A 10,242-nucleotide genomic window follows, 5' to 3' on the forward strand; every position below is an offset into this window, starting at 1 on the left:
CATGAATCCGGTTCTGGTGGTGCTGGCCTGGTCCCTGGTGGTCTCGGTCCGGGCTCAATCTGAGTCTCAGTTGCATGATCACCAGGACATGGGGTGGATCAACGGCTACCGTCAAGGTTTCAACTTCCAGTGTCCCCACGGCGAAGCCCTGGTGGCCATCAGAAGTTACTTCAGCGCCGCCGACGGTTCTGACCGCCTCTGGTCCTTTGAGTGCCAGCCCACGCCCGAGGGGTTGGGACACCCCACCGACTGCTGGTGGGACGACATCAACCGTGCCGGCCTGGAATGGTAGGTGACCTTCATTGTAGACCACGACAGCTAAAAAAAATTGGCCGATAAAGTATTTTCGTCTGTTTTTAATATTACGACTATTTCCTAGGAAAATTCAAACGACTTTTTGTCTTTTTGTTTAATATACATATATATATAAAATTAAATATGTCCCAGAGACAAAAAAAAAAAAGTGATGGAAGTCAGAATAAAAGTTAAAAAAAAATCATCTCCGGACTTGTCATGTGAAACTTCAGCGGTTGCGCAACAACCGTGAATGAGCATCCAGCCAAACCGCTCCAACGGGCCACAAAGAAGCGTCGTAAAGTTTAACTTGAGATTTACTGCCCCCCAGGTGACTTGATTCAAAGGCAAACACTCCATTAAGTACCACGTTTACTCGACGCTAACATACTTCAAGTCTATTTGAATGAACGCCGGAGGGGGGGGGGGGGGATTAATGTTGCCATGACAATTGTCTACACATGCCCAACACCACCACTCCCCTTGGACCTTAACATTCCCTAAACGGGTTGCACCCATATGAAAAGAATCATAGGAGAATTACATGACTTGCTAACACCGAACTAGTAAAAAAAGAGATTTGAACACAAATGGTGCAGCAACACATGTAGACAAACACGATAGATTTATACATATGCATTCTATGTGTGTGGAATAATAATAATAATGTTTTTTTTTTTCTCTTTTCAGGACTTCAAAGTGCACCCGTAACGGCTTGGTGGCAGGCGTGCAGAGTAAATACTTTCCCAGCGTCTTGGACCGAGAATGGCAATTCTACTGCTGCTACTACAAACGCCGATGTCCATACGACTGCATGTATGTTTCCGTATATTTACTTCAATATTTCTCAAGTTTGAGTAAGTTAGTGTTTTGAGTTTTCCTTTCATTTGGTTGATAAAATGCATATTGAATCATCTCCAGGATTGAATTGTGTGTGGCTTTTTATGTGACAGGATGACCAATGACATTCCCGAATACCACCATGAGGAGGGCGAGCTGGTGATTCCTAGCTACGGCTTCTTCATCCGAGGAGCTCAAACCACCTTCAGCGGAGTGCTAAGGTCTGTTTCTCTCAACTTCTCCTCGTGCTGCCGGACTCACAGCGATGTTTCCCCGCAGGGATCGCCAGTGGAAGTACATCTTGTGCAGGATGACCGACTTCGACTGCGAATTTGAGAATTTATAGACGCATCCAAGGAAGGTGTCGTAATTACAACCATGTGGTTACGTTCCGCGGGCCTCGTATAATTTACTAGCATGGAAAATCCACGTCAAAACATTTAAACAACAAAATTTGTGCTCAGTTTCAAGAAGCTGGACAAACTATTGTTCTATAACCACACAATTAAAAGTGTAATTTCCTTTCCTTGGATTTATATTCTTTCACCCTATAGTACTAATAATCTGAGCAGGTAAACCTCAAGAGGAAGAAGGAATTTCATAAAAAGCCAATCAGGGGTGGAAGAAGTTAAGAAGTCACTTTGTTGGCTTTATCGTTTATCTCGCTTGTCTTCAACTTGGTCCGGCTCCAAAGTCCAGTTAGCAAAGTCATTCGGAGGACACAATGAAGTGAGTGGGCCCTCTTTGAGGAGCACGCCGGGGCCCGAGCCAGCTGCTTTTCAGCACTGTTTGTTTACGGCAGCTGCCGTCTCGGGGCTGAAGGCCAAGCACGGCCGCGCTTGTGCCACTGAGCCGCAGACTCACGGCGAGCCACACGCCCGTTGAGGCCCTCCCTTGTCCTCACACCTCCTAAAAAAGCCAAAGTGGCCTGGCCCAGTGAGAACTTTTCTTGTTCTTTCGGGCTGTCAATCTTTGGACTTTCTACTCTGTAGACAGCAAGTATTCGATTCTCATGGTGCGAGGGGAGGGGAGGGTTGTTTGGACGAGCCCAAGTGGGTCAGCGCCATGCGGCTTGACATCCCCGCCGCCTGCCCCTGAGGGCTGCCTTGTTTATTTAAATTCTCCTCCAGCCACAACCAAAACAGATTTTTTTTTTCCTCCACGTATGACAACAACCGCAGCGGGGTAGCCCGGTTGAGTTAACTTATAAAAATAACACGATAACAATAAACAACGTGTCGCTATAGGAAATCTAGAAGACGTTTTAGGACTAACCACCAAGCTAGCTAGTTGTGGGATTCATGACTGAGAATAAGCGGCCAAAACACATTTTGGGGTTAAATGCAACATCTGTATCCACAGCTGGAATCCCAAAGTGACTCTTGAGGAGTCAAGAGGACTCTTGTATTCCTCCAAACGACATCAGCGCTCGAATGATGTTAGACACACTTCACCTTTATGAACCTTCTCGACGCCCACTGGTACGCAAGCAAAAGGAACACTCACAGGCTGGCACACGTTGGTGTTCCGTCCCACCCGTGCTTCCCACGCACTCCATTATGATCCTCAACGTGATCCTGCGCGACGTGTCTATGCATGTGGCGGGCTTGATTTCATATTCAAAATGTTTTTTATTGCCTCACATTTTCCGATTTCCTTACAATCTAGCTTGAGCTTTGCGCTCTTGGTCCAAACCCTTAAAAGTGAGCCTCTCTCTGTTCGGTGTCGATTTTAGCCCATCAGCGGTTGGGCTCCAGATAGGAGCACATGCTTGATGGTGCGAGAAGAGCTTTTGTTTTGTATGCACACAATACTGTCAGAGCCCGGCTCAGCTCTCAGATTAACGGCAACGCAGCGCTTTCATGCTGGCTGCCTTCACCTTTCACCCCTTCATCACCGCTTCATTCCGCTTTTCCCCCCCGAGTGTCCGAAGGAAAGCTGTTTATGTGGTAGCGAGGTGATCCATCAGATTTCTGTGATTGTCATGGACGGCTCATATGTTGCGGCCTGCAGTGAACTTCAAACTCCGCCTCAGCCAATGCAAGAATGAGGCTTTTGTGGCCCAAACGTGGAGGCTGGGAACCAGAGGAGCAACCCGGCTCACCTTACGCCGCCCTGGTTCCCACACTGCCCTGAGGATGCTTTATTATTATTATCCTTAACCCTTAATCTCCACCGTGATATTACCCGACACCCCAAGCTGTACATCACGAGGGCAGTGTGTAAACATCTGCACCGAGCTCCCTCCTGAGATTTCCCAGAAGAGCGGATATTCCCATCTTGCTTGTGTTTTTCCTCCTAAAATGACAGCCAGGTAAAAAAAAAAAAAGGCCTCTGCAATTTCTCCCCCCAAAATGACAAACATTCCGGAACTTCCTCATGTCTTTTGGGGCCTGCACCACAAAATTTGATGGGAATTAGCCAAACGCCCCCTCGGTGTAATTAGGCCACCCACTCAACTCCAAATGGGCGCCTCCGACAGCATTACCGCCTTTGTACTGCCACCCAACGCATAATGGCTGCCCCCGTTACCGCCTTTGTACTGTACACAGTCATTAAAACACTAGTGGCGAAAATGTCGTGTTGCTCAGTTTCCCTCCTCGCTCGCTACCCTGGCTGCGTGCAATCCCAGCACATGAGACAAGAACAACACTACAGAGGCTCTTTCTCACGTCCACACAGTCTCTCTCTCATGGTGCCACCAGCAGTGTGTCATGGAAAAGTACTGCAGCAGCAGCAGCAGCAGGAGAAGAAGCACCAGGGACGGCCGTCGTCAGTCGCATATCAGACGGCCTTGGACGCAGGCACAGTCATCCAGACAATAAAAAGATAACCCCGCCAGCTTCTGCTTTTCCGAAGGCAGACATCGTTATCTGAGACGGGGTCGTCGAACTGATTTGTTTGTGCCCTCCAGCTGGAGGCGAAACCCATTACCGGTAGAGATTGATGAGGCAGCTCAAGGATAGCCAATGCGTATTGCAAATGGATAGTTGCACACGTTGAAGCAATACAATTTTTTTTTTTATAGGTTGTGGCCCAAGGCAAACGTTTAGTGGGCCATCAAGCTTTCGTTCATTTCGAACCCGGATCCCCGTTCCTTGCGTGCACCTCCAGACTTACTGCTGCTTTGCCACAAGGACCTTGCTCCAACCTTGACTGAGCCTCGCTGCTTAAATCAAGTAAATAGCACCCGGCCTATAATGGATCACTGTAGGACACCTGTCACTGAGACATCGGGTTGTATAATATTACCCAGGGTTGCTAAGAGGAAAAGTTTCTATCAATTAAATTACAATATTCAGAAATTCTTTGAAAAATGCTGATTCTAAAATCTGTTTCCAATTGTGACATAGTCCTGATTGACTCAAAGTGTCAGACAAGAGGTTCCTCTTTTCAAAGAGGAAAATCTTTTAGTTGTATCAAAATAAAATCAAGTGAGAGAACTGAACAATGAAGAGGAAATGACTTCAAGGACAACGTGAAACCGTGGTGGGAAAAATAGATAATAAAAAACATGCTGTTGATGGCTGGATGGGGGAAAGTACAACAAAACAAATGCCTAGAATAAACCAGCTTTGGAAGCAATTACACGTTGTACTTTTGTGGTTTTGGATAGCCGAGACCTTCTGACACAGGGCCTCGTTGTCTGTTGAAGGGTCAAGTGCAAGGTTAAGTGACTTATCTGCACCTTTTAGAGAATTTCCTTGTCTTTATTTCTTTGTTTCTGCAAATATGAGCCCTTGTTTACTTTGGACACACAAGACAACTTGTCATGTGTATCAACATGGTATGATACATTTGCTCTGATGGTACGTTTAATATACATAACACCTAATTCTTTCTATTTACTAAACATGGAAAGTATCTATTTGGTGAATAGTTTGTCGACAGCGCTCTCTGGTGGAGCGTCGTGGTTTTTATTCTCTTTTTCTGGGGTGCATTTCCGGCGTAACGTACGTAACATCCGGTTGTGCAGCAGCCATTTTCTCTGTTCGGGCACGTCTACTCTGACGCTAGAACAACTGCCGTTCCACCTCAACAAAAACACTCGAATATACTCACCATGGCTTTATTTCGACTTTAAACTTGTATGTAAAAATATATTAACATCTAAAATCGCACGTCCAAGGCAAGGACAGACTTTTCGTGATAAACGCCCCGCGTTGAAGCGGGCGAGAGGGCCGAGAGAGCACTATGTCGTGCAGCGAAAGCTACTTGGCTATCTTTCGCTATTTGACGGACGAGCGGGAGCCGTACGCGCCTGGCACGCCGGGCAACACCAAGCGCAAGATCCGCAAAGCAGCAGCCTGCTACGTGGTCCGCGACGGCACCCTGTACTACCAGCGGCGACTCAAGGGCCAAGACGAGTTCACCGAGCTGGAGGTCGTGCTGCGGGATGAGCGGAGGAAGGAACTGATCGAGCAAACGCACGTCCTCGAAGGAGGAGAGCACCTCAACCAGCAGCTCACTTGGGAGGGCATCTCGCGGAAGTACTGGTGGAGAGGTAAGAGCCGAAGACGAGTTGTGCGGCAGCCCTAGAAAAGAATTTTCTTTTTGGGATAAAACGGTGACATGAGCGAGAAAATGTCAGCGTTTCGTATCAAACACATCCCCGGTGGTCACTGTGACGTACACATGAGTTTTGGCACCATCCTGTGGTCATAGCGGCAGTGTTTAACTTGGAGCTTTCCATCACTGAGGGTTGGTTTTGTCCTCCACCGTAGGTATCCTGAAGCACGTGAAGGATCACATCCGCGAGTGCACAACCTGCACCGCTCGCCGTGGGGCGGATGACAGTTTTGGGGGAGGCGGCCGGGCGAGGAAGCGCAAGACAGCCGATAGAGATGACGACGATGATGAAGAAGAGGATGAGATGGAGGTGGGAGAAGAAATTGATGATCTCTTCCACACAAAGTCAAGATCCAAGGTGGCAAAGACTTCAGATAAGCAGGAGCTGGTTTATGTAAGTATTGTTAGCCTGCTATATTAGCACATAGATGGTGGAGTTCATCCTGAGCTGCGTGTGTTTTTTTAACCCCCAGGTGAACAGCAAAGGCGAGGTGAACCAGTTCTTGTCCAATCATGGCCAGACGGTGCTGGACAAACTCAACCAACAGCGACTCAACAATCACTTCTGCGACATCACGCTGCTGATTGAGGGTGAGGAGTACCGGGCGCACAAGGCCGTGTTGGCGGCGTGCAGCGAGTACTTCAATGAGCTCTTCTTCGAAAAGGGCGCCGCGGCCACGCACGAGGCTGTGGTCGACCTTGCCGGTGAGTTGGCATCCATGCTTGTTAGGCGTTAAACCAGAATAGAGTTCCTTGATTTGAAAAAAAATGCTTGGGGATTTCTTTCTGCTTCGAGTACCCGCTGATTTGGTGTGTCCGTACGATTTTGCTGTCTCGGCCTCAATCCAGCGCCTCAACTCTTGCCCTTCTCTCTATCCAGGGTTCACCAAAGACAGCTTCCTGCCCCTGCTGGATTTCTCCTACACGTCCATGCTGACGTTCAACTTCAATGTTATGGCGGAGATTGCCAATCTGGCGCGCCACCTGCTGATGCCTGAGGTGCTGCAGATCTGTGAGTCGGTGCACAAGCAGGTGGAGGAGCAGAGGCTGGTCCTGTACCAGCGCGAGGACAGCCGCGCCGTTTTACCAGAACAGACAGCGGAGTCCACCCCCGACGAGGCGGGCTCTTACACGGTCACCATACAGAGCGACGGCAGCGCGGTAGTCACCCAGGCCGGGCTTGCTGTGGAGGGGGAGTCGTTTGCCATTGTGGCGCCCGCGGGCACGGAGCAGCCGGTGGCGGTCACGGCAGAGGGGGTGGAGACCAGCGAGACCCTGACGCTGATCGCGCACCAGGCCGCCCTTATGGGCGCCGAGGGGGAAACCATGACGGTGGTCACCCACAGCGGTCAGGCGGGAGCCACCGAGTCCCTGGCAGTGGTGTCCGCCTGCCTGGCTATCGAGCAGCCAAACGGGGCGGAGACCTTCCTTTTAAACATGGAGGCGGCAGAGGAGAAGTCTGCAGAAATGAACACAGAGCTTCAGAACCAGGTGGACAAGGACACACCCAAATTGGCCACCGAAGCACCAGAGTCAGCCCCCGAAGCCCTCGTTCCGGCGCCCCCGAAACGGAAACGAGGGCGCCCGCCCAAGGTGAAGAAAGATGTGGCGATGGAGGAGATTGCCACGCCGCCAGAGGAGGAGCCGTCTGCCGAGGACGACAAGCTAGACACGGCGAGCGACTCCAACCAACGGCGACTGCGGCAGCGCTCCATTGGCGAGGGTGGCTACGCTCGCCTCCATATGGGCCTGGATGACGACGACGAGGAGGGGAAGAGCGCCACCGTGGCCCCTTGTGCCACCCCCACCCTCAGCCCAAAGGTATGCTCTTCTATCGCCCAATTACTCATGTGTTCACACTTGACTTCATCTGAGACGCGGTTGTTGTCTTGGTAGGCACTGCTCTTTTGGTTAGCAACAGAGTGCAGGTTAGTCCAGTTGATTGCAGTCATGCTGTCATGAACCCCCACAGGTTCCCTTATTTACTGCACTCACCACAAACATTGTTGTAGGTGGGTCCGAGGCCAGGAAAGAGGGGGCGGCCTCCCAAGCAGCTGGAAGAGAACCCGGTGAAAGAAGAACCCGGGTCTACGGAGGACAAGGAGCCAGACGACGCAGAAGCCGTCGCGGCCGAAGACGCTCGCTCGACCGGGGCCGCCGACGTCCCCACCCCGGCGGCATCTGACCCGGGTGTGGATGGCGAGGTCCTGGCCCAGGGCGCCGTGGAGGGAGAGCATACGTGCTTAGAGTGTGGCTTATCTTTCCCACGCCGCTACGCCCTCATCATGCACGCCAGGAAGCATGACAAAAGTCGCGGATACAAGTGCAGCGTAAGCAGAGGCCGACTTCAATTTGAACTCTGCCCTACATTGCCCCGACACGCTAATTCCGACCATTCGCAAAGTTAAAAGTAAACGTGCTGTGTGTTCCAGCTGTGCAGCAAAGACTTCCAGTACGCCGCCTCTTTGCGCGCCCACCTGGCCCGCCACAAGCAGCAGAGCGCCCAGAGGACACCCGCCTCCAAATCGGCGTCCTCTTCGCAAGTCGCCGAGGGCGGCCAGGACTCCAAAGCGGCGACCTGGTCGCACACCAAGCGCGAGTTTGTGTGCGACATTTGCGGCAAGACGCTGCCCAAGCTGTACTCGTTGCGCATCCACATGCTGCACCACACGGGCGTGCGGCCGCACACATGCAAGGTGTGCGGCAAGAGCTTTGCCCACAAGCACAGCCTCAAGATGCACCGTGTCCTCCACGACGTCACCAAGCAGTTCCAGTGTCAGTACTGTCACAAGTCCTTTGTCAGCAAGCGCAGCATGGAGGAGCACACCAGCCTACACACCGGTCAGAACACCACTTCACTGGAAATCTTTCTCAGAATCGTTCATTTGAAAAGGCAACATTCCCTGATTTGAAACCCTCGCCTTTATTTCAAACCATCATTTTGAACTTTAAGCTTTACTTAAAACGCTGGCTGAGGCTTTTACTGTCATTTGACCCTAAGCCCAACCTTTGCCCAAAGGTACATTTGAACACTTAATTTTCATTTGAAACCCTTAACCTGAAAGCTTTTCTTCTTTGCATTGCGCTCGATGTTCTTCGGCGTGGCAGGCGAATCCAAGTACCTGTGCAACACGTGTGGGGCCACGTTCCACCGAGCCTCGGCCTTGAGCAAGCACCTGAAGAAGCACAGACCCAAGCCGGACGTTCGTGCCTTCGCCTGTTCCCAGTGAGTGCAACCCCCCCCCCCCCCCCCCCTCATCTTTTCCATGCAAACGCTGTTTGGGCACTGACGACCGCTCGTGCGCTTTTCGGCAGCTGCGAGAAGCGCTTCTACGAGGCCAAAGACCTGCAGCAGCACATGAACAAGCACATGGGCCTCAAGCCCTTCCAGTGTCAGATATGCGGCAAGTGCTACAGCTGGAAGAAGGACTGGTACTCGCACGTCAAGTCGCACAGCGTGGCCGAGCCGTTCAAGTGAGTCTCGGACCAAGACCTCCGGCCTTGTATAGAAGCCAAATGTTGAAAACCTTGCTCACTCCCGTTCAGGTGCCAGGTGTGCGGCAAGGAGTTCTTCGAGAAGGCGCTGTTCCGGCGTCACGTGAAGAAAGCCACGCACGGCAAGAAGGGTCGCGTCAAGCAGAACCTGGAGCGAGAATGCGAGCACTGCGGCAGGAAATTCACGCAGCTCAGAGAGTACAGAAGACACATCAACAATCACCAAGGTGACGCCCGGGCTGGTTTTTACAGAAGCACAATAAGTCACAACACAACAGCTGAACGACTCGCAACGTTTGTGTCGTTTCTGCTTTCTTCTCCTCCAGGCGTGAAGCCATTTGAGTGCGTGACGTGCGGCGTGGCGTGGGCCGACGCCCGCTCCCTGAAGCGCCACGTACGCACGCACACGGGCGAGCGTCCCTACGTCTGCCCCAACTGCAACGAGGCGCACATCGACGCCCGCACCCTCCGCAAGCACATGTCCAAGTACCACGCCGACAGCCTACCCTGCAAGATCATGCTGGAGAAGGACACGCTGCAGTTTCACAATCAGGGCACGCAGGTAGAGCACGCCGTCAGCATCCTGGCGGCCGACCTGCCGCCCGAGCTGCGGCTGGCGCAGACGCCCGCCCCGCCCGCCGGCGCCTCCTCCTCTGAGGAAATCGAGACGGTGCTGATTACCGAAGAGACGGTGGAGGCGGTAGAGGCGGTGCAGGCGGTGGAGGCGGCGGCCGACGGCTCACTGGCCACGCTGTCCGACCGGGGCATCATGCAGGTGGTCAACTACGTGCTGGCGCAGCAGGCCATGACGGGCATCGAGCTGGACGAGGCGCCCGACGCCATTCAGACCATGGAGGTCGAGGTGGCCGAGATAGAGTAGAAATATTTGTTATCTTGGACCTTTGTTTTTATTTAGCTTGAGCCGGCGCCGCCCTTTCAACTGTGTAAATAGCTTGGGACAAATTGGAGGAATCGAAGCCTTTTGAGCCTACTATCATAAGATAATAAAAAACAAATGCCACTGCACTTGTTTTTTTAAGCCAA

General features: G+C 51.8%; 2 protein-coding genes across 2 annotated transcripts; both read left to right on the forward strand.

Annotated features, from left to right (window-relative positions):
- The first annotated feature begins 1 nt into the window (after position 1).
- On the forward strand, positions 2-1,660 carry dpt (dermatopontin). Its single transcript, XM_061297158.1, has 4 exons — positions 2-288; positions 985-1,110; positions 1,248-1,355; positions 1,414-1,660. Exons 1-4 carry the CDS (start codon positions 2-4, stop codon positions 1,478-1,480), a joined length of 588 nt encoding a protein of 195 aa, XP_061153142.1. The 3' UTR covers positions 1,481-1,660.
- A 3,442-nt stretch (positions 1,661-5,102) lies between these two features.
- zbtb11 (zinc finger and BTB domain containing 11) lies at positions 5,103-10,242 on the forward strand. The gene is made up of 10 exons (XM_061297078.1): positions 5,103-5,638; positions 5,859-6,097; positions 6,177-6,408; positions 6,584-7,524; positions 7,716-8,033; positions 8,136-8,544; positions 8,812-8,929; positions 9,019-9,177; positions 9,250-9,425; positions 9,525-10,242. The coding sequence occupies exons 1-10, from the start codon at positions 5,329-5,331 to the stop codon at positions 10,076-10,078; spliced, it is 3,456 nt and encodes a 1,151-aa protein (XP_061153062.1). The 5' UTR covers positions 5,103-5,328; the 3' UTR covers positions 10,079-10,242.

The sequence above is a fragment of the Syngnathus typhle genome, linkage group LG14, assembly GCF_033458585.1.
Source record: "Syngnathus typhle isolate RoL2023-S1 ecotype Sweden linkage group LG14, RoL_Styp_1.0, whole genome shotgun sequence".
Taxonomy (NCBI): Eukaryota; Metazoa; Chordata; class Actinopteri; order Syngnathiformes; family Syngnathidae; genus Syngnathus; species Syngnathus typhle.